At 53.0% G+C, this 17,092-nt stretch overlaps 1 protein-coding gene and 1 long non-coding RNA gene across 5 annotated transcripts; one reads left to right on the top strand and one right to left on the bottom strand.

Moving 5' to 3' along the window:
- Nucleotides 1-367: 367 nt before the first annotated feature.
- On the top strand, nt 368-15,879 carry Dennd4b (DENN domain containing 4B). 4 transcript variants are annotated; one of them, XM_032897863.1, is made up of 28 exons: nt 368-479; nt 2,348-2,687; nt 3,365-3,617; nt 3,870-3,939; nt 4,136-4,305; nt 4,379-4,623; nt 5,247-5,313; nt 5,405-5,463; nt 5,631-5,775; nt 6,018-6,193; nt 6,326-6,426; nt 6,886-7,101; nt 7,568-7,713; nt 8,007-8,146; nt 8,232-8,358; nt 9,054-9,260; nt 9,520-9,648; nt 10,515-10,731; nt 11,177-11,344; nt 11,936-12,327; nt 12,472-12,594; nt 12,771-12,940; nt 13,022-13,163; nt 13,446-13,682; nt 14,377-14,503; nt 14,595-14,760; nt 14,840-14,904; nt 14,989-15,879. In XM_032897863.1, the coding sequence occupies exons 2-28, from the start codon at nt 2,371-2,373 to the stop codon at nt 15,132-15,134; spliced, it is 4,521 nt and encodes a 1,506-aa protein (XP_032753754.1). In that variant the 5' UTR covers nt 368-479; nt 2,348-2,370; the 3' UTR covers nt 15,135-15,879. The 4 variants fall into 4 exon arrangements, with proteins under 4 accessions (XP_032753754.1, XP_032753755.1, XP_032753753.1 ...); XM_032897864.1 differs by having other exon boundaries at nt 376-479; nt 3,365-3,561; XM_032897862.1 differs by lacking the exon at nt 368-479 and adding an exon at nt 729-1,592 and having other exon boundaries at nt 11,936-12,324.
- LOC116896614 lies at nt 10,128-14,633 on the bottom strand. The gene is made up of 3 exons (XR_004387349.1): nt 14,549-14,633; nt 12,230-12,319; nt 10,128-10,790 (listed from the first exon to the last, which is right to left on the bottom strand). It is a non-coding gene; the product is annotated as an uncharacterized LOC116896614 (long non-coding RNA).
- Nucleotides 15,880-17,092: the final 1,213 nt, after the last annotated feature.

The raw sequence follows: 17,092 nt of genomic DNA, 5'->3' as shown, positions 1-17,092 counted from the left end.
TCCGCTCGGTTGCAGGGGGCCCTCCCAGCCACCAGGGGTCGCGCTGCAGGCGGCAGGGTGTTGGGCCGGCGCTAGCCAGGGTCACGGCCACAGGCCCGGGTGTGTGTGGGGGGGCAGAATAGCTGAGGCGCCCGCGGCTTCCCGGGGGGAGGTGGGGGTAATGAGTGGAGAAAGCAGGGCGCGCTGAAGAGCTTGGGGTCCCCAGCACCACGGGAGCCGGGAGGACCGCGCGGCTGGAGCTAGCGGTGTAGCAGCAGTCCCCGCGTGGCGCAGCGCGCGGGGACGCTGGGACCGCCCAGATCTTCCGCTGTGCCCGGCGCCCTCGGCTGCTGCTTCTTCCTTCAGCCCGGGCGCGAGCGGCTCCTAAGTCGAGTGCGCCATGTCCGGGGCTGGATAGCAGCCGGGCCGCCCGCCGGCCCGCCAGCCCGCCCTCGGAGCCACCCGCCAGCGGGCCGGCTGGGGAGTCCCAGGGCAGGCAGGTAGGGGCCGGACCGGGCGGGGCGGCGGGCGGGTTAGGGCGGGCGGAGGGCGGGCGACTCCAGGGACTGTCCCCAGCTGTTCTGCGCTGCGCATCTGGTTCCGCTTCCTCCCTCCCGGGGAAGTGAAAGTCGAGGGGAGGGCGCAACCCGGAGCTAGCTAACTGTGCTCGACATCCTACAACCTGGAGCTCCCGCGGGCGATCAAGCCAGAGGCACCCCTCCTTCCCGCTAGGGTCACGCGGCTGCTGGCGCTGCTGCCGTCACGTCCTCGGCAGTCCCTGCGCGCGCTTCTCTCGGCCCTCCGGCCTCTTGCTCAGCCACCTCCCCCGCGCCGCGCCCTCTGCCCTAACCCCGACTTCCCGTCATTCAGCATGTGGGCGTTGGGACCCAAAGTGGCTTTAGTGCCGTTGTTTTCCCCCAAGGGAGAAGGGGCTGCATTCTATAAGACTCTTCCCTGGCTGGATAAGGGAAGGCCTGGATACTCAAGTCGTGTTGATCCGGGCTTACCCACTTGCCTATAGAGGGTCTCACCTAACGGCTTTTGCCTACTGTCTTGGGTCACAGAACTACTATTGGCCTGCAGTGGAAGAGAGAGTGAGCTGTGTCCTGGAGTTAAATCAGGAGGCTGACGCTGACTCCTGGCTTCACCTCTCAGATGTGGAGAAGCTCAAGCTAAATTTAGCTTGAGTTGGGGCATGTGTGTCCAGAGGCCAGGTTAAAAAGACAGGCGGCTTGGCTCTAGTTCTCTGAGGAAGAGTGGGAGGTTAAATAGACTGTGCATTCTGGAGACATTGGAAGCTTCCCTGCCTTGCACGGGATCCTTAGTGTGAGTGAGGTCTGCTTTGGTCTGAGACTGTGCTGGCACCTTCAACAGTACTGCCCCCCAGCCCCCCAGCGGTACCGCGCACCCATAGGCTGACTTATGCTGAACTAGCTACAGCTTCCCCTTCGCAGGCAGCCGTTTCAGGAAGTAACCTCCCTTCCCCTCTGAAGCACTCTCTCAGCCTCTAGCCCCTTGCTAGCCACCCACCACGCTTCTTCCCACCTTCAGCACTCTGGGGCACCTCAGGACTCTTGGGGCTTCCACTCCCCAGGGGCAGGCCATGGAGGCAGGTGAGATAAGTTACCAATAGACTGTTGTGGCCCTGGTTCTGTCTGGGGCTGGGTGGCACGGGTGTGAAATGGCTGGAGCTATCTCCTACAGTCCCTTTGTGCCTAACTACAGACACCTAAGGATCCTGGAGATGAGAAAGCCCTAGTTGCTTAGCCAATTAGGTAACGTTAAGCTAGAGAAAAAGTATACTTGAAGACTGATGAGCAGAAGCTAGATCTTGGGTTTTGCAAGCCTTCCCAGAAATCTGTGGAGTCTTCTGAAAATGAAAGGATGGGTGCTTTAAGAGAATTAGCCGCACCAGAAGGTGTGGTGTGGTGTTGCTACCAGAGCAAGAAGACCAGAGACCTTGACAAAGCTAAAGTTGGTGTGATGTGGTAGCCAGGGGGAATGATGTCATTGCAGGCCATTACGGAAAATACTGTGTTCTCTGAGATGTACTGTAGCGGGCAAAGAGGGGCGGGCCTTTAAAGGAATAGGTGAGCGATATGTCAGATGTGTGTTGTAAAGTGGAGTTTGGGTTCTTTGGGGAAAAAGGGCTGATGTCACTAAGAAGGAAGGACCTAGTGGTCTCTAAGGAACTGTGGTGGGATATGAGAGTCTGGTGATGTCACAGGTGGAAGAGTTCAGGATTGGCTGATCATTTATCCTTTCCTTAGAAGAACTAGGAAGAGAAAAGAAGGTGGGGGGTCCACTACGGTTACCATGGGAACATTAGCCTCTCTCGCTCCATCTCTCCCTCAATTGACCATTCCAGATGCAGTGAGTGAAGGGGGGGCCATGGCGGAGGAGCGGCCTCCCCGGTTGGTGGATTACTTCGTGGTGGCTGGGCTTGCAGGAAATGGAGCACCTATACCTGAGGAGACGTGGGTTCCTGAGCCTACTGGGCCCCTGCGCCCTCCCCGGCCAGCTGAACCTATCACAGATGTGGCAGTCATCGCTAGGGCACTGGGCGAAGAGGTGCCCCAGGGCTATACATGCATTCAGACTTCTGCTGGTGGTCACCCCTTGGAGCTCAGTGCTGGGCTCCTGGGTGGAACTCAACCAGTCATCTGCTACCGCAGGGGGCGTGACAAGCCCCCCCTCGTTGAGCTGGGGTATGTATCTCTATCCATGCTGGCACTAGAGGAAGCTGGGAGCTACCTTTGAATGAGCTAAGAAGAGATGGGGATGTGGGTCAAGAGGAGGAGTATGGGAACAGCAGCAGAATAGGCTAGAGGTCAAGAGGAGGGGCCCACTGCTTTCGCTGCTGCTTGCTAGCCAGCAAAGGTTTCTTCATCTGCAAGATGAGGATAGTGGCTCCTTTCTGGCTGATTCAGAACATTAAATGAAATAACCCATGTGAGTCTGTTGGTTCTTTGTGCTTACTGTTTTTTGTTTTTTGTTTGTTTTTTTTTTTTAATGTATATGAGTACACTGCCGCTGTCTTCAGATGCACCAGAAAAGGGCATCAGATTTCATTACAGATGGTTGTGAGCCACCATGTGGTTGCTGGGATTTTGAACTCAGGACCTCTGGAAGAGGAGTCAGTGCTCTTAACCGCTGAGCCATCTCTCCAGCCCGTCCGTGCTTATTCTTGAGAGCTGTGGAAGGCACGGGTTGAAGGGATGGTTACTGACTGAAAAGATCTAAGTAGGAAGTGGTAGGCTATACTACCAGGGTTTGACAAGGCTAAGAGAGCATGGCAGGTTTAGGAGGCCAGGTGGGCAGACCCAGTAGGACCCAGGTCTTTTTCTATCCCGACCTCTTGATGTCTCTCTACTTTCTGTGCCAGGGTGTTATATGACGGGAAAGAACGACCTAAGCCTGGGTTCCAAGTGCTTGACACGACGCCGTATAGCCACTCAGCCAACCTGGCCCCTCCAGGCCCTGGGCACCCCCGCACCTACCTCATGTACCGGCGTGCAGCAGAAGGGGCAGGTCTGCATGCCCTGGGCATCACTGACCTCTGCCTGGTTCTGCCCAGCAAGGGTGAGAGCACTCCTCATACTTACTGCCGGTTACCCCGCAACCTCAACCCTGGCATGGTGAGTGGTACTGAGGTATTGAGAACTGAAACCTGAGCCACTAGTGTAAGGGTATGGACACGGGGCACATATTTGGATATTTGGGGACTGAGGCCATTGGCACCAGGCCAGATCAGGAGTGGCTTGGCTGGGAGGACTGCAATCAGGAGCATCTCTGAAGAGAAAAGATAACTGAAGGGTGGTAGAGAGAAGATGAACCCAGGAACCACTGTTAGTGACACATCTGTTTATCTCTTGTCATTTCCTGGGCAGTGGGGCCCAGCGGTGTTCCTGTGCTACAAGGTGGGCCTGGCCAAGGCCAACACACTGGTGTATGAGGCAGGTGGGTGGCTTCTTTTTTCTTCCTACTCTTTGACCCTCCATTCTTATGCTTGGTGACCCCTGACTGGTAACTTCAGCGACCCCAGAACTTACTTCTCTTTGCCATTTAGCCCTTCTTTGGGATACTCTAGTTTCTTTACCTGGAATCAAATGGACCCTTCACTCTAATATGTGCTCTTAATTCTGCTGGGGTGTAGAGCTGCTAGGCCGCTACCCAGAGGAAGACAATGAGGCGTTTCCGCTGCCCGAGTCAGTGCCAGTCTTCTGCCTGCCCATGGGAGCCACTATCGAGTGCTGGCCTGCCCAGACCAAGTACCCAGTACCCGTCTTTTCCACCTTTGTGCTCACAGGAGCTGCTGGTGATAAGGTGGGTAGGTGGGGCGTGGTAAAGGGGTCCACATAGTGCAGAGCCCATCTAATTATCCCTATACCCCTGCCAGGTGTATGGTGCCGCGTTGCAGTTCTATGAAGCGTTCCCGAGGGCCAGGCTGTCAGAGAGGCAGGCACGGGCACTGGGCCTCCTGAGTGCCGTGGAACGGGGACGGGCCCTGGGAGGCCGAGCAGTGCGCAGTCGGAGAGCCATTGCTGTGCTGTCCCGCTGGCCCGCCTTCCCGGCCTTCCGAGCCTTCCTCACCTTCCTTTACCGCTACTCCGTCTCAGGCCCCCATCGTCTGCCCCTGGAAGCGTGAGCACAGCTTTCCTAACACTGGAGAGGATAAGTGGGAGCCATTAGAATGGAATTGGGGGAGGTACACTGAGTTCCTAGGGGTCAGGGATGCAGCACGTGGTTATAGAGTTTGTCCATTTAAACTTCTGGCTAGAGGTAAGTAGAGCCTGGAATCTAGTCTGCATTTGTGTGCCAGTTACCTCACACACACACACCCCTCCCCCTCCCCCGGGGTTAGTGCCAAACCCAGGTGCTACCACTGAGCTAAATCCCCAACCCTTAGCCTGCATTTTTTAGTTGGGTCTCGACTAGGCCTGTGTATGCCCAACAGATATATGTTTCATTCCTTCATTCCTTTGTTCCTTTGTTCATTTGTTTGTTTACTAACTTGCTTTTGAGGCAGGACTCACTCTATAGACCTGGCTGGCTTGGAATTCATTGTGTCGCAGATGTGCCTCCATTTCAGGCAAAGGGATCTCTTTCCTAATACACATAAGACCCATGTACAAAGCTGGTCCAAGTCAAGAGGTGGGCTTCAGGGAAGAGTGAGGTTCTTAAGGATAGAAGAAATGAGGCTATGTGGAGTGACAAGACAGGGGACAGATTGGAGAGTTGGCCTCACCCTTTTCCTCTCTCCCTAGGCACATCTCCCATTTCATTCACAACGTCCCGTTCCCTTCCCCACAGAGACCACGCATCCTAGTGCAGGTGAGAGGTGAGCCTAGGGCTGGGCTGGATGAAAGGAGAGGAGTTGGCAGGGACTGGCTATGAGCATCCTGACCTGTGGCTCCTCTCCCAGATGTCTCCCTATGACAACCTGCTCCTCTGTCAACCTGTCTCCTCACCCCTGCCCCTGAGGTATGTGACTAAATGGCAGGGTGTGGTGGGAGGCTTTGAGAACCTGGGGTATAGTAGGAGGTATGACTCAGGTGTATATAGCTGTTACGATCTTTGCACACTAGCCCTGGTGGTCTGTGTCTAGGAAAGAGTTTCTTGTGACCCTTTTATCGTTTTACTTCCTGCAGTGGTGCTAGCTTTTTACAGCTGCTGCAGAACCTGGGCCCAGAATTGGCTATTACATTGCTGCTGGCTGTGCTCACAGAGCACAAACTGCTGGTCCACTCGCTGCGGCCAGATCTGCTTACCAGTGTCTGCGAGGCCCTTGTCTCAGTGAGTGCCACATTATCTAGTCTACTTCTCCAGAACTGCTGTCTTTTCTGGTATCCCTCACCCAGATCTGGACTCTCCTCCTTTTCCTTCTGTAGGGAAAGGGTCGTCAGTCTTTCCACGTGGGTACAGTTGTCAGACACAGGGTCTTTCTTCAGGATTACTCCAAAGGCTTCTTTCAATAGGCCCCTCCTCCCTAAGTCCAGTGCCCTGTGCTCACTGGTTCTCACTCCTTCATGTTTTAGATGATTTTCCCTCTGCACTGGCAGTGCCCCTACATTCCGCTGTGCCCGCTAGTGCTGGCGGATGTGCTGAGTGCCCCTGTGCCCTTCATTGTGGGTATCCACTCCAGTTATTTCGATCTGCATGACCCACCTGCTGACGTCATCTGTGTTGATCTTGACACCAACACGCTCTTTCAGTAAGAGGCTAAGTACCATTTAAGGGCTGAAGGGGAATGAACGTCCAAGGGCTGTGTGGGGTTTTATTGGTTCAAAGAGGGTTAGGCTTTTGCAGAAGCTCCAATATCCTTCCTCCTTACGTTATCTCTCAGAACGGAGGAAAAGAAGCCCCTCTCTGCTAGGACCCTGCCCCGAAGACCTTACAAGCTTCTGCTGGCCACACTGACGAATCTGTACCAGCAGCTGGACCAGAGTGAGAAGCTGGTGGGCTTGGGAGGCTGGAAGCTGTTGTTGGCCTCAAATCTCCAGTTTGACGGGAGCATCCAGGGGCAATAGACCTTCTCTGAAGTGGCTGAGTTTGGATTTGGTGGGAACAAAATGAATTTAGGGGCCAGGATTCAGGGGCAGCATTTTTTTTTTTTTTTTTTTTTTCGGAGCTGGGGACTGAACCCAGGGCCTTGCGCTTCCTAGGCAAGCGCCTACCACTGAGCTAAATCCCCAACCCCAGGGGCAGCATTTCTGAGCTTATCAAGGAGGTTGAGCATATATCACTGGAGAACCTTGAAACTGGTATCCAAAGGTAAATTGTTTGGCCACTCCTGGTGCAAGATCTGTCAGAAGCTGGTGGTGAAGACAAGACGTGTGTGAGAAAAACAGGGTGAGACGAGCCCCGAAGGTGCTAATCTTGACTCTCAGACATATTGTTTCCCAGCTTACACTGGACCAGAGGAAGAGGCCTCCCTGGAATTCCTGCTGACAGACTATGAGGCAGTGTGTGGCCGCAGGACTCGCCTAGAACGGGAAGTCCAGGGAGCCTTCCTGCGCTTCATGGCCTGTCTGCTCAAAGGCTACCGGAACTTCCTTCGACCTCTCACCCAGGCCCCCTCTGAGGGGTCTCGAGATGTTGAGAACCTTTTCTACCTTCAGGGTAAATAAAGAGGGTCTATTTTGGTTTGCAAAAGGTTTCAAGGGAGGGCGTGGTTAGGGGGCAGGGCTCCATGGGGAAAGTGAAGGAGGCACTGGCTGGGGGGAGTAGATTGCTTGTACCTTCTCCATTGCTCTGGCTTTGGAGGGACTAAGGGTTTATGGGTGTCCTACTATCTGGGGTCCCTTAGCATAATACGAACATAGTCACTCTGGTCGTGAGCAGCAGTCATGAGTATAGCTCGGATGAGGGACGTGGCCCCTTGGATAACTCCCAGCCTGCAACAGGAAGTTTAGTCAGACAGAGGGAAGGGGCATGGCGAGCATTGGAGAGCTGAACTGCTCTATGTGGGTGCTATGAGGGCCACGGATCCTGAAGGCAGGAGCCAGGAGCTGGGTGCAAGGAGGCTGTGATCAGAAGGCTGTGGTGAGCGTGGCCACCCCACTCCCGACCCATCCTTACCCCTCAGGTTTCCTCAAGTCCCGGGAACGCTCCAGTCACAAGCTGTACTCTCAGCTGCTGCACACGCAGATGTTCTCCCAGTTCATCGAGGAATGCTCCTTCGGCTCTACCCGGCACGCAGCCCTGGAATTCTTTGACTCTTGTGTTGACAAGGTATTGGGCATTGTCCCCTCTTCCTGCTGTCTCTGTCACCCTCAGGCCACTGTTAACTATACATGTCAGTGGTGACAGTGTTGGCTGGAATTGGACAGAGCACAGCCTGTGCAGCCAACCATGGCTGGCTTGGCTTGTTCGCTTTCATTCCTGACTCTGCTCCTCCAGATGAATCTCTAGGACTCCTTCCCTATGCCTGTGTTTCTGGGAGGGGCCATCTTCTGGGCACCCGGGTTTGTGACAGAGGACCTTGGCTCACCATCTTAACTCTTATTCTTACTGTCCCGGTCCAGGTTCACCCAGAGCAGGAGAAGCCTGAGCCAACACCCTTAGTGGAGCTGGAGGAACTATCGGGAAGTGAGCTCACTGTCTTTATCACACCCCCAGAGGAACCGCCAGTACTGGAAGGCAGTGAATCTACTCCTCAGTACTGGTGAGAGGGTCTTCTCCTGTCATCCTGCGCGTCATGGCCCATGCTCAGCCCTGTGCTAACTGCCTCATGGTCTCTGTCCCTCCAGTTATGATGGGTTTCCAGAGCTGAAGGCTGAGCTATTTGAGTCTCCTCAGGAACAACAGGGGGCACTCCCTGTGCCAGGCCCATCCCGTAGTGCCCCCAGCAGTCCTGCACCTCGCCGGACCAAACAGGTAACCAGCGGTGGGCCTTGTAGGGGAATCGGGCACAAGGGCTATTGCTTCATGGCCAAATGAGGATACCCAGGGTGCTTATCCCATCAAGCTGCTGGGAGTTTGGTACATTAAAAAAAAAAAAAAAAGTGAAACACTGAGCTGCCAGGTGTTGGTGGCGCACGCCTTTAATCCCGGTACAGGATCCCTCTGCAGGAGGCAGAGGCAGGAGGATCTCTGTGAGACCAACCTGATCTACAAAGTAAGTCCCAAGACTGCCAAAGCTACATAGTGAGACCCTGTCTCAAAAAACCAAACACCAACAAGATGCTATACAAACGTTAGCCTCTGTTACCATGGCGTTTGCCATCTTCCTCCTCCTCTTCATCCCTGAGCTTTCTGGGGCCACAGAAGCTGGCTACACCTCGCAAGGTGTTCACGTGTGCTCCAGGGCCAGGCCACTTGCCCTTGTGACATTCCAGAGAGGGTTGTAGCTTAGGCAGTGCCTCAGTCCTCCTGCCTCCTTAGAACACAGACCCTATCTCAGGAAAAGTCTTGTTTCTCACACTGACCTGTAATCAGGAGGATGAGGCAAGATCTAGTGTTTGAGTTCAGCCTAGGCTATCTGATAAGACTCTAGCTCAGAAAAATATCAAAATAGGGAAAGATCCGCCACGGCTTTATCTTTATCTTGGTGTGTTTGCTACCCCACCTAGGAGATGAAGGTTGCACAGCGCGTGGCACAGAAGTCAGCCACTGTACCTGAGCTGTGGGCCCGGTGCCTGCTGGGTCACTGCTATGGACTGTGGTTCTTATGCCTACCTGCCTACGTGCGTTCTGCACCTTCCCGGGTGCGAGCATTACACACAGCCTACCATGTGTTACGTGAGATGGAGAGCCGCAAGGTGGTGCTCCCTGATGAGGTAGGCATTCCCACCTCTAACCCCAGCAAGGATGTGCAACTCTAGGGGCCGTGAGAGGGGAACCGAGACCAGGTAAAGCGGATGGGCAGCTTCTCCATCAACAATCACAGAGTGCATGAGCATGTGCAGGAGAAAACAGTGGAGACTGCCGGGGCCAGTGGGTCCCGTGACAACTGGAGGGCTGGGAGAGGATGCTTGCTGAGACCTGGGAATCCGGGTTGGAGTAAGTCTGCTACATCCCGTCCTTCTCTTGGCCTAGGTCTGTTACCGGGTGCTGATGCAGCTCTGCTCAAACTATGGGCAACCCGTGTTGTCTGTGCGAGTCATGCTGGAGATGCGACGGGCAGGCATTGTGCCCAACACCATCACCTACGGCTACTACAACAAGGTACTGACATTGGGGTGAGAGGTAGGATGGCAGTCTGTACTTGGGCCTGTGTGGGGAGGGCACTCTGAGGGCTGTTGCTGTCCCCATTCCTTGGAGATTAGGCTTGCGATTCTACCTGGTCCTGTAGCCATTGTCATCCTTTGTGCTTCTTGGTTGCCGTTGCACAGACACAGGGTTTTTGTTTGTTTGTTTTTGTTTTTTCAGACTTAGACATTTGATTCTTATTTACAGCAACCTTAAACTCAAAATGCCAGACTGTTCCAGATTCATTACACATTTTAATATTTTTTTTTCTCCACAGTGCCCCAGGGCATAGAATGGTCATTTCTTATATTACAGGAATTGAGGTTGTAGAGAATTCACAACTTTCCCCAGGTCCCACAGTAAGCATGTTAGGGAGTCGAAATATAAGCAAAATTTTATCCAGAACTCAGCCTCTTAACTGTGATGCTAAACTCCTGTTTTTCAGATAAGGAAACTAAATAGTCAAGTAGCTGAGATAATTTCTTCAAAGCTATTCAGTTTATAAATAGTCTAGCTAGCATGTTGATGCACAACTTTAATCCCAGCAGTCAGGAGGGAGAAGCAAGAGGCTATCATGGGTTCAAGTCCAGCCTGATCTACATAGTGAGTTCCAGCCAGGGCTACATAGTGAGACCCTGCCTAAATAAGTACATAAATTCTTAAACAAACTAATAGAATGCTCTACATAGACTTTTCTCCATTACTAACGATAATGGCTCTTGGGGGCTTTTGTTTCTGAGTGAGTCCTAGAGAGCAAGTCTGGAGAGAAAGGTAGTCCCCAGGGTTCTGGACGGGCAGGAAAGGCATCACTAGGCCATCCTGGCCGGCACTGTGATTGGCAGGCTGTGCTGGAAAGCAAATGGCCATCTGGTACTCCGGGTGGACGCCTACGCTGGGCCAAGCTCCGGAATGTTGTCTGGGGGGCGGCTCAGTTCCGCCAGCCCTTAAAGGACCGAAGGCGGCTGCAGCAGGAGCAGCAGGAGCAACAGGAGCAGCAGCAGCAGCAGCAGCAGCAGCAACGGGTGGCCGAGCAGCAAAAGTCCGGCAGCTCTCAGACAGGTGGGTAGGGACTGGCAAGGTAGCCTTGGTTCCAGACATGATGGTTTATACCTGCATTCCTAGCATTTGTGGAGTTAAGACAGTATGATTAATTGTTGCGTACCTTGTACTACATAGTGAGTTCCAGGTCAGATTGGAATACATAGTGAAACTTTGTATCAAAAGGGAAAACAACAACAACAACAACAAAACAACAACAACAACAAAAAACAAAAAAAAACAAAAACAAAAACCAAAAACCCCACAGACCTAGATGAGGTAGTTCCATTCTGATGGAAGAGACCTGGAAAACTATACATACACAGGGAGGGCCTTTCTGTGTGTGGATAAACCAGGTGTGTTTGGTAGCAAAGGTGGAGAGTTCTACTTGGGAGAAACCTTCCAAAACCCCAGTCCACCCAAGGGACTGCTTCCGTCTGGGGCTAAATTCCACTGCTTTCTACAGAGCCCTGTCTGGAGCGTCCTTCCCCAACCCGCCCTCTTCAGCGCCAGACTACTTGGGCTGGACGCAGTCTACGGGAGCCATCTTCACCCATCGGGCGCCTGGTCAAGAGTGGCAGCCTAGGCAGCGCCCGCGGGGCACAGCCCACTGTGGAGGCTGGCGTGGCTCACAGTGAGTACCCTTATCTGACCTCCTCCCTCTTCTCACGGGGCTTCAGTTAGCGAGGGGAGGACTCGAGCCACGCATAGGGTAGCTCCCTGTTAGCGGACCTGTAGGCTCTGAGGCAAACTTGCCTAAATGTTATGGTGAGTTGCGATTCTAGAATCTGTGGGTTCATACAGTTTGCCCTTTAAATCTCCTATTTATTTTTATACATATGGGTGTTTTGCCTGAATGTATGACTGTGCACCACTTGTATGCCTGGTGCCCATGGGGGCCAGAAGGGAGTGTCCGATCCCCTGGAGTTACAGTTGGTTTGTGGGTTTCCATGTGGGTACTAGCAGTTGAACCCAGGTCCTCGGAAAGACCACGCTCTTCACTGCTGAGCCATCTTTCCAGTCACCAACGCTAGAGGTTTTTTTTTTTTTTTCCGGAGCTGGGGCCTGAACCCAGGGCCTTGTGCTTGCTAGGCAAGTGCCCTACCCCTGAGCTAAATCTCCAACCCCTACGCTAGAGGTTTTACTGCAAGAATTGTGTTTATTCAGGAATGGAGCAGCTGGGAAAGAGCCAGGTTCCACCTTTCAATTCTCTTTTGACCTACAGTGATAGAGGCCTTGGGGGTCCTTGAACCCCGTGGATCACCTGTGCCTTGGCAGGATGGAAGTCTCTCAGACCTGAGTCTGACAGGGGAAGAACTGGCACCTGGAAGCAGCCCAGGGGGCTCAGGCTCAGCCCTGAGTGCCCAGTCCACTGAGACCCTAGAAGGGATCAGTGGGCGGGGCTCCAAAACTAGTGGATGTCAGGAGGAGGTGGGCACCCCCAGAAAAGGGCTGGGTGCCCGCCTCCAACAGCTGCTCACCCCTTCCCGCCGCTCCTCTGCTTCCCGGATCTCCGTACCTGAGTTGCCCCCTGACCTGCCTCCTGCGGCTCGCCGGAGTCCCATGGATAGCCTTCTGTGGCCCCGAGAACGCCCTGGATCTACTGCTTCTGAGGTAGCCAGTGAGAGAGGAGATACCTTACTAACAGGAGGGGAGGGGCTGCTGACTGGGAGAATGCCCCAAAGGTGACTCTAAGAGTGACTGAAACCAGCATTTAGATTGAGAGGAACTAGCTGACTGTGGTTTCTTTTCTAATGACAGAGTTCTGCTTCTCTGGGCAGTGAGTGGGATATCTCAGAGTCTTCTCTCAGCAGCCTGAGTCTTCGCCGTTCCTCAGAGCGTCTCAGCGACACCCCTGGAGTTTTCCAACCACCCTCCCTAGAAGTGAGCATACCCCGTCTACACAATTGTGCTGGAACACACAAACAGCCTGTCTCCCTGGAAAGGCAGGAGGAGGGGGGAGGTGGAAGGAGGTCTGGCTGGAGTTCTGAAATGGAAGGGGCAGGGCTTGGGGCATTGGAACCAAATGAAGCTCATCCCTGGGGTCTCCTTGCCTACAGATTCTGATGTCTAGCTGCTCCCTGTGCCATGCCTGTGATTCCCTGGTGTATGATGAGGAAATCATGGCCGGCTGGGCACCGGATGACTCTAACCTCAATACGACTTGTCCCTTCTGCGCCTGTCCCTTCGTGCCCCTGCTCAGTGTCCAGACTCTAGATTCTCGACCCAGGTGCCTGAAGCAGGGCAAGTGTTGTGGGAGGGATAGGCAGATGGTACTCCAAGAGCTCACCCTCCCCGCTGTTCCCCGCAGTGCGCCTAGTCCAAAGTCTGCCCTCGCTGGTGCCAGTGGCTGCAAAGATGCTCCTGTCCCTGGGGGTCCTGGCCCTGTGCTCAGTGACCGGAGGCTGTGCCTTGCCCTGGATGAGCCCCAGCTCTGCAATGGGCATATGGGGGTAAGACTGGGGAAGAGGGGGTTGGGGATTTAGCTCAGTGGTAGAGCAAGGCCCTGGGTTCGGTCCCCAGCTCCGGGGGAAAAAAAAAAAAAAAAAAAAAAAAAAAAAAGACTGGGGAAGAGGAACCATGAGGAAGCAGGGAGTGTGTTATCTGTTGAAGGGAGATGAAGAGGTACCAGGCAGATGGGCATGGAGGACAAGGGGCATCGCTGACATATTGAGAGACAAACTCCTGGCTGTGGGCCTTCAGTCTGTGCTCTGACTGCTCTCCTGTGTCTGCAGAGTGCTTCCCGGCGAGTTGAGAATGGGGCATGGGCGTACCTCAGCCCTCTGGTGCTGCGTAAGGAACTAGAGTCCCTGGTAGAGAATGAGGGCATCGAGGTGTTGGCGTTGCCTGAACTGCCTGCTGCCCACCCTATCATCTTCTGGAACCTCCTGTGGTATTTCCAACGGCTACGCCTGCCTAGTATTCTGCCAGGCCTGGTGTTGGCCTCCTGTAATGGGCCGCCACCCAGCCAGGTCAGTTCCCTTACGCAGTCTCTGCCTCCTGAGTGCTTCTCTTCTGACAAGCTCTTTGTCTCCTAGTCCTCTCTGTCCTTGGCAGTGTAGAAAAGCACAAACTGTGGAGTCCCTTGTGCCTGGCCATTTTGTCAACACATTTACAACTCTGACCCCCTATTTCATCCTCTGGCAAATGGCACAAGCACTGACCTGACAGGACAGGTACTTGACGTACTGACTGGTACCTAAAAAATGGTTGGGGTTGGGGATTTAGCCCAGGGGTAAAGCGCTTGCCTAAGAAGCGGAAGGCCCCGGGTTCGGGCCCCACCTCCAAAAAAAAAAGAACCAAAAAAAAAAAAAAAGGTTAAGGTTTTTCTCTTTATTCCACCAACATTTATTGCATAGGTATTAGGTTTCAGGTGCTAGGTATGTAACAAAGTGAAACAAAGTCCTTATTCATAAGAAGAAAATTTCTTTCCCTTGGGGCATGGTGGCTCCAGTCTTTAATCCCAACACTCAAGAGGAAGCGTGGGGGTAGATCTCTAAAGAGTTCAAGGCCTGCCTAGTTTATATAGTGAGTTCCAGGCCAGCCAAAGCTACATAGTGAGACCCTGTCTCAAATCACAGTAACGGCAAATGTAAGTTCTTTCCCTTTTCTCCTTTACTATCTCTGGTAATGTCTGTATTTCTTGCTCTCTGCTTCCTATCTCAGCTCTCCCAGGGACCATCTTCATGGCTCACCCCTGATCCAGCTTCTGTGCATGTGCGTCTGCTGTGGGACGTCCTGATCCCTGACCCCAATAGCTGCCCGCCTCTCTACGTGCTCTGGAGGGTCCACAGTGAGTTGGGACTTGATGTAGGAGTTAAAGGGCTGGGCTCCTCACCTAAAGAGTTTGGTGATCCTGGGGAACTTCCCTTCCTTTCATCCAGGCCAGATCCCACAGCGGGTGGTGTGGCCAGGCCCAGTACCCTCCTGTCTTAGCTTGGCATTACTGGAGTCAGTGCTGCGCCATTTCGGACTCAATGAGGTTCATAAAGCTGTTGGACTTCTGTTGGAGACTCTAGGGCCCCCTCCCACTGGCCTGCACCTGCAGAGGTAAGATGCTCTTATGTAGGTAGCCCTTAACATGGCCTTTGCACCTCTTTTCTTTGACACCCTTCTATGTCTACTGCAGGGGAATCTACCGTGAGATCTTATTCCTGACGATGGCTGCTCTGGGCAAGGACCACGTGGATATAGGTAAGGGTACAGTCAGGTATCAAGGGATTGGGACCGGGTATGAAAGGAGGTCCTTAATGCATCAGTTTCCATCCTCTATCCTAGTGGCCTTCGACAAGAAGTACAAGTCTGCCTTTAACAAGCTGGCCAGCAGCATGGGCAAGGAAGAGCTGAGGCAGCGGCGGGCACAGATGCCTTCTCCCAAAGCCATCGACTGCCGAAAGTGTTTTGGAGCACCTCTGGAATGCTAGGGACCCTTAAGCCCCTCTCTCCAGCCTTGGGTGGAGAGGCGAGGAAGAGTGGATTCTAGACATAGCCTGACTCCTTGTTCCCTTCACAGAGGAAGTGGGAGTAGGCTGTTCAGCCATAGGTTCCAAGTGGGAATAGCAGGAAGAGGGAGGGACTCACCAGTACCTGAAGTCACAATTCCCCTGTCTCAGCCTGCCCTGTTTGTCCAAGCTCATGTGGGGAAGAGCTAGGGAGGTTGGCACAACTCTGTCTTTCTCCATCCCATTCCAGGGGCTCCTCTCCAGGGTATCCTCAGATCTGCAGTGCCCTGGTAGACTTAGAAGTTTTTGTTTTAAAAAACAACTGGAAAGATTCAGAGCTCCTGAGCCTTTGCCCTGAATGGAAGGGAGGAACTTCATTCCCCACTTTTCTTCCCTGACTGCTAAAGGAGCCCAAGGCAATCTTAGCGTTGTATTTTATTTAGCTATTTATTCTGAGGCCACAGCTCCTATACTTATGAGAGTCTCAAGGAGCATGGGAAAGAGAAGGAAATTAGATTTGGAGCACCTTGAGAGCCATGCACTGGGACCCAGAGGAGTCCCAAGCTTCCCTTAGGAAGAACTGGTGCCTCTTCTAGTCCGATCCTTCTTGTCCACTCCGCCTTGGGAAATGCCTCTCCCATCCATGGCCTTGACCTGTGCAATAAGGATTGTTCTCTGCAAAGTTTTGTTGGATGTAAATATAGTAAAAGCTGCTTCTGTCTTTTTTCTTCTGCCTCCTGTTCTCTGGATTTGGGGTGATAACTTACTTTTCCAGGCTGCGTATTCTCTTTTCTGCCTTCCCATCTTTTGTAACCATCAGGTACACCCTACTTTTCCTAGCCACTTGATATATAGGGAGTTCTTTGAGCAGAAGTGAATCCAGTGCCGGCTATGGCAGTGCCAGTCTGCATGGCACTTCCGGCCCTCCCACACAATCACCCCCTTGTCCCTCATCTGTACCCCACACAAAGGCTCCATTCTCTGGGGGCCCTGAGCTCATCTTTGCCTTATTTCCTTGCCTCCTGTCCCCTCCCTGACCCCAGCTTCTTCAGTACCTTCACAAAGATGGCAGCCCTCCTCACTGGTTATTGTCTGCAGCCCTTCTGTACATCAGGAGCATGGCGGTCATCTCCGCTCTCCTTAGTCAGTCTAGCTCCAGACTGTGCTCTTCACTGTGGTCTAAACTTGCTATGTGTGAATGCCAGGAAGACGGGCATCATTTTTTAATTTTTTAAGACTATTTTATGTTTATATATGTGGGGTGTGTGTGTGTGTTAGAGCATACATATGCACTACATGCATGCAGTACCCACAGAGGCCAGAAGAGGGTATTGGATATTCTGGAACTAGACTTACCATGTAGATGCTAGGAACAGCACCTAGGTCCTCTGCAAGAGGAACAAGAGGAACAAGTGCTTTTAACTGCTGAGCTAGATCTCTCCAGACTAACGATCCTTGACTGGCAAGCAAACTGTGTGTGTGTGTGTGTGTGTGTGCGCATCACACATGTGCAGGTACCACAGTGATCAGACAGGGTGTTGGATCTCTTAAGAGATGGCGGTACAGGCAAGTGTGAACAGTAAGCACTTCCGGCACTTCCGGGTCTGAGCCAGCAATCCAGGCCCCCAGGCGTTATTTTTGTAATCTCAGACCCATTTAGGATCCCCCCCCCCCAGCCCTAAACAACTCACAGCAGCACTACAATTACCACAGGGAATTAGCTAACAAAACAAATGCCTTGGGGAAAAGGGGAGGGGATTAATGAAGGACATGATTTACATAAAATTTTAGAGCAAATTTCCAGGAGGTAGTGATCACTGGATGAAAAGAATTCTGGCTAAAAGTGGTGGCACGCACCCTTTAGTCCCAGTTAGAGCAAGTAATCTGTGAGTTCTGAGTCAGCTTGGTCTATATAGGGAATTCAGGCCAGCCAAGGCTTC

This window comes from Rattus rattus, chromosome 3 (assembly GCF_011064425.1).
Source record: "Rattus rattus isolate New Zealand chromosome 3, Rrattus_CSIRO_v1, whole genome shotgun sequence".
In the NCBI taxonomy this organism is placed as follows: Eukaryota; Metazoa; Chordata; class Mammalia; order Rodentia; family Muridae; genus Rattus; species Rattus rattus.
The sequence above is the reverse complement of the archived record's forward strand: the minus strand, read 5'-3'. Positions and strand labels throughout refer to the sequence as shown.